The 12,178-nt window shown below is 54.4% G+C and overlaps 2 protein-coding genes across 5 annotated transcripts; one reads left to right on the forward strand and one right to left on the reverse strand.

The window, feature by feature from the left end:
• The first annotated feature begins 296 nt into the window (after nucleotides 1-296).
• Cd72 (CD72 molecule) lies at nucleotides 297-7,486 on the forward strand. Of its 4 annotated transcripts, none has more exons than XM_021232216.2 (9): nucleotides 301-733; nucleotides 824-931; nucleotides 1,503-1,574; nucleotides 2,057-2,146; nucleotides 2,559-2,891; nucleotides 4,819-4,967; nucleotides 5,769-5,896; nucleotides 6,846-6,979; nucleotides 7,202-7,486. In XM_021232216.2, exons 1-8 carry the CDS (start codon nucleotides 652-654, stop codon nucleotides 6,973-6,975), a joined length of 1,092 nt encoding a protein of 363 aa, XP_021087875.1. In that variant the 5' UTR covers nucleotides 301-651; the 3' UTR covers nucleotides 6,976-6,979; nucleotides 7,202-7,486. The 4 variants fall into 4 exon arrangements, with proteins under 4 accessions (XP_021087877.1, XP_021087875.1, XP_021087879.1 ...); XM_013119700.3 differs by having other exon boundaries at nucleotides 309-733; nucleotides 5,790-5,896; XM_021232218.2 differs by lacking the exon at nucleotides 6,846-6,979 and having other exon boundaries at nucleotides 297-733.
• Nucleotides 7,433-11,957, reverse strand: Tesk1 (testis associated actin remodelling kinase 1). The gene is made up of 10 exons (XM_005078797.4): nucleotides 11,726-11,957; nucleotides 11,458-11,579; nucleotides 11,290-11,338; nucleotides 10,629-10,775; nucleotides 10,248-10,330; nucleotides 10,001-10,091; nucleotides 9,502-9,585; nucleotides 9,287-9,376; nucleotides 9,043-9,172; nucleotides 7,433-8,611 (listed from the first exon to the last, which is right to left on the reverse strand). Exons 1-10 carry the CDS (start codon nucleotides 11,927-11,929, stop codon nucleotides 7,725-7,727), a joined length of 1,887 nt encoding a protein of 628 aa, XP_005078854.1. The 5' UTR covers nucleotides 11,930-11,957; the 3' UTR covers nucleotides 7,433-7,724.
• Between the last annotated feature and the right edge of the window lie 221 nt (nucleotides 11,958-12,178).

A 12,178-nucleotide genomic window follows, 5' to 3' on the forward strand; every position in this document is an offset into this window, starting at 1 on the left:
CAGAGGAAAACCAGTTTGTTCCTGCCTCCCTTTGCATCCTTGAACAAGCTGTCACATTCCCGGGAATGGTTTCTGGGTGACAGTTCAGCAAGCACAAGGAGAGTTAGGTTCATCTCAGAAGTGCTCCATGCTAAATGGGGAACACGAACCTTGTCTAAACTACCAAATTAAGGACACCCTCCAAACCGCAGAGTGAGCAGGAACTAAGACTCCATTAGTAGGAACCCCAAATCCGATGGTTGAGGATGAAGTGCAGCCTGGAGCAGTGAATGGGGTGTGCCCTGGGTCAGTTAAGAAAAGAGTCCCAAGTGTACACTGATCTCAGTGAATGACAGCCAGGAGGGAGTGGCCAACCAGGGAACATCGCAGACTGGTGTTGGATCTTAGCACTGGGAAGGACAAAGTCGGTCTAGGATAGGTGGGGAAGGGCACTGGCTGGACACAGGTCCAGGCTAGCATCTGTAATTTGGACCTCAGTAGCCCTCCCTGGCCCTCTTCCGCTTCATTGAGTCCATCTGCCAAACGCCTTCCTCTTTCGTGACTTGGGGGCGCAAAGCACTGAGCCTCACAGTCAGAGAGAACTCAATGCCTAAGAGAGGAGAGTGGCCAGTGGATTAGCTGGAAGACCTTGAGGCAGAGGTGCCCAAGGCTATGGCTGACGCCATCACCTATGCAGACCTGCGCTTTGTGAAGGTGCCCTTGAAGAACAGCATCTCTAACCACTTAGGACAGGGTAAGTCCTGCTTGCTGCCCCCTTCATATCCTACCCCATTCCACAGACCTCAGTGCAGACTCCTCCTACTTCGGACCTTTCCTCTTCCAGACTGTGAGGCCTATGAGGATGGAGAGCTCACCTATGAGAATGTGCAAGTGTCTCCGGTCCCAGGAGGGCCATCAGGCTTGGCTTCCCCCGCTCTAGCGGACAAAGCAGGTGTGGAGGCCCAGGGATGGGTCTACGAAGGGTGTCTTTATCTGGGGAGTACAGAGCAGTCCTGGAGACAGCAGCAGGGCCGTCCCTGAGAACAAGCTAAGAGCCAGGGGCAAGATGAAGGGTCCCCAAGAGTGCGGGTCCTCGCGGTAAGCTGGGGGGAGGATCAGGGCAGCCGGGTGCGAGATTGGTGGGGAACAAGAAAGGGAAGAGATTTGAAGAAGGATGAGGAGTCACAGACAAGGGACCCCAAGGAAATGATAAGGAGGAGATAAAGGGAGGCCCAGGAGAGAGAGGAGGGAATGAGGTGTGGATAAGGCGACCCCAGAAGGGCTTCCGGAGTGACGACTTCCCTGAGTGGCATTTCTGGGGGCAAGCAGGGTGAGCAGGGTTCACGCCCCCAAGCCGCGAAGGCGACAGGGACAGGGGTCCTGGGGCAGCAGAGGAAGCCCCGAGAGTGAGTGTCCCACAGCACTTAGTCCAGGACAGACTAAGGTCTCAGCATGGTGTGGGGCAGGGGAGAAGGGAATTACCGGGACTTTCCACCCTCACTTGGGACGTTCCCCTTCCGAAGGCGTTAGGCCAGAGCAGCCAGCTGCGTCATGGAGCTCCGTGAAGTCGCCGGCTGTAGGGCGGATCCCCCGTTGTGCGTATCCCCCTCCCACCCCCTGCAGCTCTAGTGAGCCTTCATCAGCAGCTCACCCGCGGGCGCTGGGCAGGGATGCCAGATGCCGTGTGCGTGTGCATCCTGGAGGGCTGGGGCTGGGTTCTGCCCTCTGCTGATCTTTCTGGGGATGAGCCTTTGGGACTTCTTTTGGGACTTCAACGACAGCCCAGCCACTCCTCTGCCTACCTCAACCCGGTAGCGATTGATTGTTCAATTGTTTTCACCTGCAGTCAATACAGATCACAATTCCCCTGTTCCTTTGGTCCCTAGTCACGTGGCTCCAGGCCCCTTTCCCTGTATGAAGTTTAGTTCCTTCTGCAGGGTAATGTCCCCCTCAATCCTTTTCACCAGCTACAATCCCCAGCCCCTACTCCCTGACTGACAGAGCTTTCCATTCTCTACGTGTCTCCACGTGGACATTCTTCCTTGGGACTGACTGCACGTCATCTCTGTCCCCTAAGGTCCCACAGTCGGCTTGCAATACTACTTGCTGGGCCTTCTCCTGGCCTGTCTGATGTTAGGGGTGGCTGCCATCTGCCTTGGAGTTCGCTGTGAGTATGGGTATCCCATTCCCCACTCATTCTAAACATCTCCCCTTCTCTCTCCGCCCAATTGGCCTTTCATCGGGAAGGCTCAAAGACACTGTCCTGACATCCTTGGTTTTGGGTCTGGTCTGTCCTGCCTTCCTAGATTACCTTACCCAGTTTAGGAGTTCCTTAAACTCTGGGCAGCCAGATCTTAAATTCAGCACATTATACAAGAAGTTACAAGAAGCAGAAAGGTTGATACTACAACCTTAGAGCAGGAGGAAGTGCTCTCAAGTCCATGTCCCGTTCCCCCCCCCCTGCAAACCAGGTTCTCCATATGCAGCCCAGGCTGGCCTGGCTCCTGTCTCAGCCTTCCCTGGGCAGGGATACAGGTGTGTGTTGCTACACCCAACCAGTCTCTTCCATGGCCAAACAGATCTGCAGGTGTCTCAGCAATTCCAGCAGGTAACCAGGGTTTTGGAAGCCACCAATAGCAGCTTGCGGCAGCAGCTCAGGCAGACGACAGCTCATCTGGGCCAGAAGGAAGACGATCTGAAGGAGTCTCAGAAAAAGCTGACCCAGAGTCAGACCACTTTACAGGAGAAGCAGAAAATCCATGAAGCCACTGAGCAGCAACTACAAGCCTGCCGGTCCGAGGGACAGAGGACCAAGGAGAACTTGGAGAGGGAGGAGCAGCAGAGGAGGGACCTGAACCAGAGGCTGGTCAGTGTTCAGGACTCACTGAGGCGCTTCCTCTCCTGTTCTTCAGGTATCTCGTGGGATCAGGGAGGTGGGGCAGGCGGCCTGTGAGGGATAGACTGAATCCAGGAGTTTCTAGAGATTGGGTTTGCCTAGTTCTCAGCAGCCAGTGAGCTATTCAGGAAACGGGCGGTGAGTCAGAGCTGTGGCTGACCTGGGTGGGCTATGCGACTTGGTTACTGAGAAGGACCAAGCTGCACACTGGGTTTAGAGGGAAGCACCCAGCTCTACAGCAGACCATGGGGCAGGGGCACAAAGAAATCTCCAGCAACCTACATCACGTTGTCCAAATGTCTTTCTGACCCAGGGGGCATCTAGATGCCTCCACCAAGCTTAAGACAGCAAGATCACAAGCACACACCCTCAGCCCTCGCCGTCTTATGCTTGTGTGCTTTTGTGAGTGTGGCTTCTCCACCCCCACTCCCGTGTGTGCCATTGGAGACTAGTTTTTGAGATAGACTTTCTCCACTCAACAGAGCATGGCCATGCTCAGCTCTACTGTTTCAATGGGTGCAAGGTATCTGAACTAAAGTCCTCATGCTTTGTGCCCAGCTATCTCCTAGCTGCTCTCCTTAACCTTACTTTCCAAGACTCTCAGTCCTTGCCTGTGCCGCCACCCATTCCCGTATCTGCACTTCAGGCCTTGACAGCCCATGGTGCTCATCTGTTCACAGCTTGGTTGGAGACATCTACTCGGATTGTTAGCTTCCCAGCCCTACAGGGTTCTCTGCTCTTCTGCCTTCCCAAGGCATCCAGTCTGTGAGTCCCAGTTTGCTCTCTTCCCAACAGATGTCTCTTATCCTTGCTTCTCTCTCAATCCGTCTTGGGTTCCAGGGACTATTACTCAGTCACCCACCCTTTTGTTCCCTGGTGCTGGTGCACTAGACTGATTGAAAACTCAGTCCTGGATGAACCCAGCTGACAGCTTAGTGTAGGCCTGTGACAAATTGTACAGTTGGTCATCTTGGTGCCACTGAGGCTCTGCTCTGCAATAGTCAGTTTGCTTTCTATGGTGACTCCTTCTCCATCCTGCCTTTTCTATCATGTTCAGCAGGTGCCACCATTGTCAACTCATCACAAAGATTCCACCGAGTCTATCTGGGCATTTGTGTTCTGCAGATCCTAATCTTTTTAGGAAAACTGCCACAGCTGGGCGTTTTTCTTAACTACCCACCCAAATGGAGTCCATTCTTCACAGTAGCACCAGAAATCTCCCTCCTTTTTTATTTCTTCCATTTGTCCATTTTCTTTTTTTTTTTTTTTTTTTTTTTTTTTTTGGTTTTTCGAGACAGGGTTTCTCTGTGGCTTTGGAGGCTGTCCTGGAACTCGCTTTGTAGACCAGGCTGTTTTGGAGGCTGTCCTGGAACTCGAGCTGTAGACCAGGCTGGTCTCGAACTCAGTGATCCGCCTGCCTCTGCCTCCCGAGTGCTGGGATTAAAGGCGTGCGCCACCAACGCCCGGCCCATTTGTCCATTTTCATGTGTGTGTGTTGCACGTGCGTATGTGTGCACGTGTGTTGTACGTGCGTATGTATGCATGTGTTTGTGTGTGCACAGGTTGATGCAGTTTCATCTTAGATTGCCTTCTACTTTATTCACTGAGGCAGGATCTCTCGGCCATCAGAGCTATATGACTATGGCTGGCTTTCTGTGGAGATTCTCTGACCTGCTTTCCAAGGCAGGTAAGATAGGATGGCTGCCACTCACTTGGTATTCACCTGGTGTCTTAGTTACTTTTCTATTGCTGTGACAAAACACCAAGACCATATTGTTAAGAAGTAGAATGTTTCCAGAAAAGGCAAAAGGATTGCAAAGATCAAGGACTAAAGTTGATGAAGATGTCAAGAGTAGACCTGAGGGACTACTGTTAGCAACCAGCCACCTAACTGGTCACTTTATTCCAAGTGTTGTGACTTACATATTCTTTCTGCTTCGTAGACACCTGCTGCCCGCCGGGATGGACACAGGAACAGAGAAGATGCTTCTACATCTCAAACACTCCCAGAAGTTTGGAGGACAGCCGAAAATACTGCACATCTCTGTCCTCCCAACTAGCTGCATTCAGGGAATCTGATAAGTATTATCAAGTGAGCACACCTTTATCCATATTCTGAAGTGGGTACCATTGGTAAAGGGAGGCATGTCATTGAGTCAGGAGTGTCAGTGCCTGCCTGCTGCATGCTTCCCTGTGACAGACATGGACAGTCACACTGGTGCCAGTAGATGTGGCACCAGCTTCAGCATCTTCTCAGTATTTTGTTTTTCCTATTGCTTAGCATTGGTGAGAGCCGGTATGTCTGAACCATCTCCTCTTTAGTGAGAGCCGGTATGTCTGAATCATCTCCTCTTTAGTGAGAGCCGGTATGTCTGAACCATGTCTTTAGTGTGTGTGTCTTGGCTTGCTGGGCTGCCCCTTGACAGCTTAACTGTTCATCGGCTCTCATGCCTCTCAGGCAGAGTGGGGCCAGACCCTGACACTCGATTACCCAAGACCAGAAGTTCACAGACGGACTCCACTCCAAATTCTTTTTTTTTTTCTTTCTTTCTTTTCTTTCTTTTTTTGGTTTTTCGAGGCAGGGTTTCTCTGCATTGTTTTGGAGCCTGTCCTGGAACTGACTCTGTAGACCAGGCTGGCCTTGAACTCACAGAGATCCGCCTGCCTCTGCCTCCTGAGTGCTGGGATTAAAGGCGTGAGCCACCAACGCCCGGCCCACTCCAAATTCTTACTTAGCTTGGAGGTCTAATGGAGAGTGGGTTGTTGTCTAGCGGCACTGCAAGGAAACTGGGAAATTAATTCATGTATTAAATGGGCATGGTCTCTTACTAAGTAAAACATAGGCTTCCTAGGGTGTCCCCATTTTATTTCATAATCTCACTGCTTTTCACAGAGCTATCTGAATCCCCCTCAGGTTTCTCTGCCCAGCGGCCTAAAGGAGTTGTTAAATGATGGGATGTCATATTGGATCCAGAAGACAAGCCATACTGAAGAACACCATTGGCGAGATAAGACTTGGGGGTATTGTCAACTCAGTGTCTTATAAAGGCATACTAATAGGATTTCTTTGCTAGGCCCTGCTCCCAAAACTTCCACAAGTCAGCATTGTAATTCCTTGTTTCTTCTGTTTAACAACTGTTTAAGAGGGGTACCCTGTGGCAGTCAGAAGACAGCTTGCAGGAGTCAGTGGACCCCAGGGATTGCACTCTGTGGTCGCTAGGCTTAGAGCCTTCACCTGCTAAGCCATGTCACTGACCTGCATTCTTACTCTACACTCCATACATAGTGCCTGGAGGTCTCTAGCACACACTTAAAAAGTTGCAATGGTAGATTCCTTTAATCCTAGCACTCAGGAGGCTGAGGTAGGACTGGGAGTTAATCGACTGCCATGTCAATAAAAACACAAAAGCAATTGTTAGGTTGATGTCTGTGTCATCTGTCAGAGGGAGCTGAGAACTTAGCTAGGGCTTCATAGCCAGAGAGGAGTGCTAACATTGAACTCCCTAAGCCTTGACAAGATGCCCAAACTGTGGCTGCGTTTGCTTAGTCCACGACAACTGGGCCACCAGGACTCCCCAGCAGACAGTGGAGCAGCAAAGTAGCTGCGGTTTCTCCCAGGAGCCCTGAAGTAGTGTGGCTACTTCATGACCCGTGGTTTTGAGACGGTCTCACTACGTAGTGGCTGGCCTGGAACATGCTATGTACGGTTGCTTGCCTGACTCCTGGGTTTAAAGGGATTAAAGGCGAGTACCAGCGATCCCAGCTCCTTAGGTGGAGTTTTCATCTTTTATGACTTTGGTGAGCTTTCCTCCATGGTCTTAAGACCTGTTTTAGCTGAAGTTCTGTCCCTGAGTCATGTGGCCTTAGCAGGAGATGGGGACTTGGACTAGGCTTTATAAAGAGAAAGGGGAAGGGAGGGGCCAGAGTGTATCCCAACTCTACTCACAACACCTGCATCTTATTCTCAAAGCCCATACTGTAGCAATCTAAAAAACGTTTATGGGTCATGGAGAAGTCGTCTATCAGAGTGTATAGAGCCTTACCCCTGCATTTGTGAGCTGGAAGCTTTCAGGTTTCCTGATGGGGATCACCCGCACTGAAATGGTAAGCATAGGTATAGAGATAGGACACGGGTAGACAGAGACCCAGGGGACAGAGGGTAAATTTGTTCCTGAATTTGTCACATTCACAACCTCCAGTGGCTCAGTTTGCTTATGCAGGGAATGGGGACAGATATGGCCTGGAACAGGGGAGCTGGCAGACAGGGTGAACGGGGTTAGGGTTAGTGACAGTCAACTGGAGCTCACTGATGCTTTATTCTTCCAGACCCACGAACAAGAGCTTGTGACCTACATCCTTAACCTGTGGCCTGCCAATTCTGAAGACTGCGATTCCTCCAGCATTCCTTCAGCTAAAAGATCCTGGCCTGGCAACCTGCTGCCTGCTTGAAAGCCACCCTAGAAACTGGACTATTCCTGGGAAGAGAGTGAGGACTTTGGCCTTCCTTAAGAACTTCCCAAACTGGAGAGGGTTAGGGGAGGAGGGCGCACCGCTGAGTGGATGGATGGCCCGGAGCCAGCCAGGCACTTTTATTGAAGTATTTTTAAATAATTCGCAGGTGTTAGTCTTGTGTGTCAGCAATGCTGTGTCTAGTTCAGTGATCCCCATGGGAAGGCGAACCCAGGGGTCGGATAGGAAGTGCTCTGTCCATTGAGACCATGCGGAGGCTCCCCTAGACGGGGAGAAGAACCAGTCAGCCCATCTGGGGTTGGCTTTGTCCAGCAAGTGTGCTCTGACCTTTCAGGCTACCCTGAAGGCCAAGACTGGAAGCTTGAGATCATAGGCCTTGCTAAGAGCGTGCCCCAGGCAGCTGCAGGCTGGGTGTGGGTGGCTTAGCATGGTGCCCTCGGTGGCAGAGAAGACTGCCCGCCTCACAGTTCAGGTTGCGGTAGCGGGCAACAGCTGGGGTGGGGCGGGGACACATGGATAGGAAGCCAAAGCTGAAGGGGCCAAGGCAGCAGCCAGGGCAGGGCAGGCCCTCCTCGGGCTCCCGGGGAGCTGATGGCGGCGGCGAGGGTTCTGTCCGCTCCAGGGCTGCTGCCCGGGGAAGGCTATGCTGTGCTCGGTTCCAGGGCTCCCCAGCCCATCCTTGTGGGGAATTGACCACCACTGCAGGGGGGTTGTTATTGAGGGCAGGTCCTGATCTAGGAGACCAGGGTTGAGAGGCCGAGGAACAAGTACTGATGAAGTTGTCAGTGGCCACAGCCAGAGGCAGCTGGGGAGCTGGCCCTGGGGGCTCTGGCTCAGGGCTGCTGCCCTCACACTCCATTTTTTCTTCAGCTGAGGGGCCCAAGGGAGAAGGGCCGGGACCTGGCAGTGCAGTCTCCATCCGTCGGGGGAGCTCAGGGGATGAAGGTAGAGAGCGACAGCGGCGGGCAGGCGTCTCAGGCTGGACCAGGGTCTCTGGAGTGGTCACCAAGGGCATCTGGGTAGAGGTCATTGGTGACGGCAGTACCAGGGGTAGCGGAGTGGCCGGCTTGCAGGGTGTGTCCAGGAGTTTGATCTTGCCACCCCTGAGGTCTTCCCGAAGTGAGAAGGGGTTGACACGTGTTAGATTGTCCCCCCAACTCGGGGGTGATTCTGGTGAAGGAGGCAGGAAGAGGTCTGACCGGCTGCGGGAGAGCCGGGGGTCTGGCCTGGGAAGCGTGGCAGAGGGACCTCCTCTTGGAACAGACCCTGTAGAAAAGGAGGTGTGTGACCACTGTTCTCTTGGTGGGACAAGAGAGGGAGTCCTACAGGTGCTCTGAAGGGAGGACTGCTACTTCCAGCTACCTTTCCTCCTTAGGAAAAAAAGATGTACTCATATGTCTATGTATACACCTGAGTGAACCACAGGGTGTTGGAGCTGTAGGTGGAAGTCAGAGGTCAGAGGAAACTTTCAGGACACAGGTCCTTCCCCAAGCGCCTTGACCCGACGAGCCGTAGAACCAGCCCCTCCTGTACCTTTTCCTTCCTGCTGCGGCTTTCTTGGGCTCCCTGAGATGCCTCTCCATCCAACCTGACTCCACCTGACTCCGCCTTTCCAACTAGTAGGTCCACTCAGCCTCCTCCGGATAACCGGGTCTCAGGAAAGACAGGACTTGAGTTGGGTCAAGTTGCTCACTTACCCTGATTGTATGTCAAGGGAGCCTTAGGAAGGGCCATCTTGGAGAGGGGAGCAGGCTCAGGCAGCTGCTCCAGGATCTGTTCCAGGTGCTGGGTGATTTCAGTAAAAGGGGCACGGGTGCTGGGTTCCATCTGACGGATAAAGACAGGACAGTCATTCGGGGCTCAGGAGAAGGTGAGTTCCCCTCCCACTATCACGGGGACTCAGAAGACAACTCAAGGACGGTCAGGAGGAGAGAAGCTTACGCTGCAGCAGTGGATAGCCAGAAGCAGGAAAGGCAGCGGGCAGTCCTTCCCCACCAGAGTTCGAAAAGCAGGCACATCCAGGCCAAAGTCCTGTGGGGACAGAGGAGGGACTGCCAAGTTAGCCATCCTTGGGCTCTGCTTGTGCCCCACGGTGAGGATCTCAACCTCTAGGAGCCCTCCTTGGTTATGAGGCATTAGTGTGGAGGGTACTTCACCTCAGTACGGGGTAGGTAGTCAGGGTCCGCAGGTACTCGGGCAATGAGTTCACAGAGGACAATTCCAAAGGCGAAGACGTCGGCCTGGAGGTAGGAGATGGACGGTGCCAAGGGGAGGAGTTGGCAGCAATCTTGTGTTGGAAGGGTGGCAGTGAGGGCATGGGGGGTTCTGAATATTTAGTAGGTTGCTGTTGGATGGACTCCATCTCAAGGTGTCTGGGAGTTGAGGGTATGGGTGTTCTGAGTATTTAGTAGGTTGCTGTTGGATGGGCTCCATCCCAAGGTGTCTGGGGGAATTGAGAGTATGGGGGTGTTTCTGAGTATTTAGTAGGTTGCTGTTGGATGGGCTCCATCCCAAGGTGTCTGGGAACTGAGGGTATGGGGGTTCTGAGTATTTAGTAGGTTGCTGTTGGATGGGCTCCATCCCAAGGTGTCTGGGAGTTGAGGCTCTAACCTTCTCATCATACATCTCAAGGTGTCTGGGAGTCGAGGCTCTTACCTTCTCATCATACAGCTCTCCCCGCAACACCTCCGGAGCCATCCAGTATGGGGAGCCCACCACAGCCAAAGGCTCCTTCCTTGCCCCTTCCCTGCAGGGTCAGGTCAGAACGGCCTATTCAGACATCTCCTCCCGGGAAAAGGGGATGGGTGAGCCTTCTCCCCACCCACGGAAAATATCACTGGGGGCTTCACTCATGTATAGGGGATCCCTGGGAGGCTTGGGGTATGAAGGACATTCACCTCACCTATACACAGGAATCTTTTCAGCCAGTCCAAAGTCACCCACGACAGCTGTGAAGCCTCCGTCTTCCCTTCGGACCAGACAGTTCTGACACACACACATAGGCATCCTCACACACCCATCACCTGCTTCTGGCCTTCCAGTATCTACCCAAAATCCAACCTTCCCTCCCAGTTCTCCAATGCACCCCACTGTTGCGGCATTGTTGTCAATGCTCAGTGTGACAGTTCCTCAGAGCACTCCTAGCCCTGTTCTGTAACCATTTCCAACACCTTGTCACCACAGCATCCTGACTTATTTACTACCCACAGGCCAACATCCACAGGCCAGTCACAACGTAATCTCACAGACCCTCTCAGGTTCCCACCCGCCTCGGCCAGCCTACCTTGGAGGTGAGGTCTCGGTGAAACACACCTTTGGCATGTAGGTACCGTAGGCCTTGGGCAATGTCCAGAGCTAGATGGAGCCTGACTGGCCAGGACAGGGCTTCAGGGGAGCTGAGCAGCTGTTCAAGGGTGCCCCCATTCATATACTGGGACACAGGGGAAAGAGAAGGGAGTGACTGTCTGCCACTGATAAGCCGGGTGACACTCAGGAGAATCACAGAGGTCAGAAGGGTGAGTGTGCTCTAAGGTTCCCACTTATACCCCAGGCTGCCCTGTCCACCCCAGCAGCGCTATGTGTAGCTGTGTCGGCTAACACATTCAAACACAATCAGGTAATCAGCTCTGTCACTCCAGCTATTGCTTTAGCGGAGCCCACATGTGGCTGCTGGTTCCTGTGTTGGACACAGGCACAGACATCTCCATCACGGCAGAAAGTACTATAGCTCAGCACTGTTTCCAGGGGTACACGGAATGACTCCAGCTGAGGATTCTGGTTATGTGGTTTGCCCAAAGGAAAGTTCAGGACGCCTCCTGTTGGAGGAGGTCCCAAGGTCCCAGGTGGCTCCTTTTTAATCTCCCTGCAGATTCACCAAGCCCCCTGACACTTTCACTTGGAGGTGTGGCGCCTTCCCTCTCTCCTGGCCTATGCTTAATGCTCACCTCCGTCAGAGCGTGCAGCTGCCCCTGGTGCACACAGACCCCCATGAACCTGAAAGACGAAGAGAAGACGGAAGGGCAGGCTGTAAGAGCCCGGGCTCCATCGCATCTCCCTCCTTTCCCGAGGGTCCTTTCCTCCCCGCCCCACCCCTGTCCAGCAAGGCCGTTCACCTGAGGATGTTAGGGTGCCGGAGCCGGTTCATCAGCTGAACCTCCCTTAACGTGTTGCTCCGGTTACTGGGGAGCTTGTTCATCTTCAGCACCATGACTTGCCCCGACTGTCGGTGCCGAACCTGGGGGCGGCAAGGATCCGAGTGTGCCCGGCAGGTTGGGTGGCTCGCTAAAGTACTGGATCGCTAAGCCGGGCTGTGGGCCTCGTAAGTTCTAGCCTCCCGTCGAAGGCTCGGTCCCGCCCCTCTACCCTCCCTGTGGGTCCTACCTTGTAGACCTCAGAGAAGAAACCGGCCCCGATCTTCTCTGCGCAGTCGAAATCGTCCACACGCGCCAGGCTGGACACGGCGCTGCGGAGGGCCCGGTAGGAGGAGGGCCGGCCCCTGCCCGGGCCTCCGCCTGCGCCCCCCGGCCCCTCCCCCGGCGCCTCTCCGGGCCCGGGGCCCCGCAGTGGGGGCCGTTCCCCGGCCATGGCCGGGCCCCCAGGCCGGGCCTGCTTCACATGGCCGGGTCCCCGGGACCCGGGCAGGCCGCGCTCGCCATGGGCGCCGGCCCAGTCCGATCCCGGGTGCCGGGACTCCCGCTCCCGCCGGGAGGACGCAGGACCCGCCGAAGGTCCGGGGCCCGCCCCCGCCGCCCCGGCGAGCTGGGCCCTGGGGAACGCCGCGGCTCTCCGCTCTGCGCGGGGCCTGGGCCTGGGCCGGGCGGCGGCGGCGGCGGC

The sequence above is a fragment of the Mesocricetus auratus genome, unplaced genomic scaffold (genome assembly GCF_017639785.1).
Source record: "Mesocricetus auratus isolate SY011 unplaced genomic scaffold, BCM_Maur_2.0 Super-Scaffold_6730, whole genome shotgun sequence".
Taxonomy (NCBI): domain Eukaryota; kingdom Metazoa; phylum Chordata; class Mammalia; order Rodentia; family Cricetidae; genus Mesocricetus; species Mesocricetus auratus.

Bases quoted from the DNA above. Each gene is read 5' to 3' on its own strand.
- Tesk1 (XM_005078797.4), bottom strand. From the start codon at position 11,929: ATGGCCGGGGAACGGCCCCCACTGCGGGGCCCCGGGCCCGGAGAGGCG. The intron at 10,776-11,289 runs GTGAGCATTAAG...CCTGTGTCCCAG, and splicing joins AGCTGCACGCTCTGACGGAG to TATATGAATGGGGGCACCCT. The intron at 10,331-10,628 runs GTAGGCTGGCCG...TGTGTGTGTCAG, and splicing joins ACCGAGACCTCACCTCCAAG to AACTGTCTGGTCCGAAGGGA.
- Cd72 (XM_021232216.2), top strand. From the start codon at position 652: ATGGCTGACGCCATCACCTATGCAGACCTGCGCTTTGTGAAGGTGCCC. The intron at 734-823 runs GTAAGTCCTGCT...TTCCTCTTCCAG, and splicing joins CTCTAACCACTTAGGACAGG to ACTGTGAGGCCTATGAGGAT. The intron at 2,147-2,558 runs GTGAGTATGGGT...ATGGCCAAACAG, and splicing joins CATCTGCCTTGGAGTTCGCT to ATCTGCAGGTGTCTCAGCAA.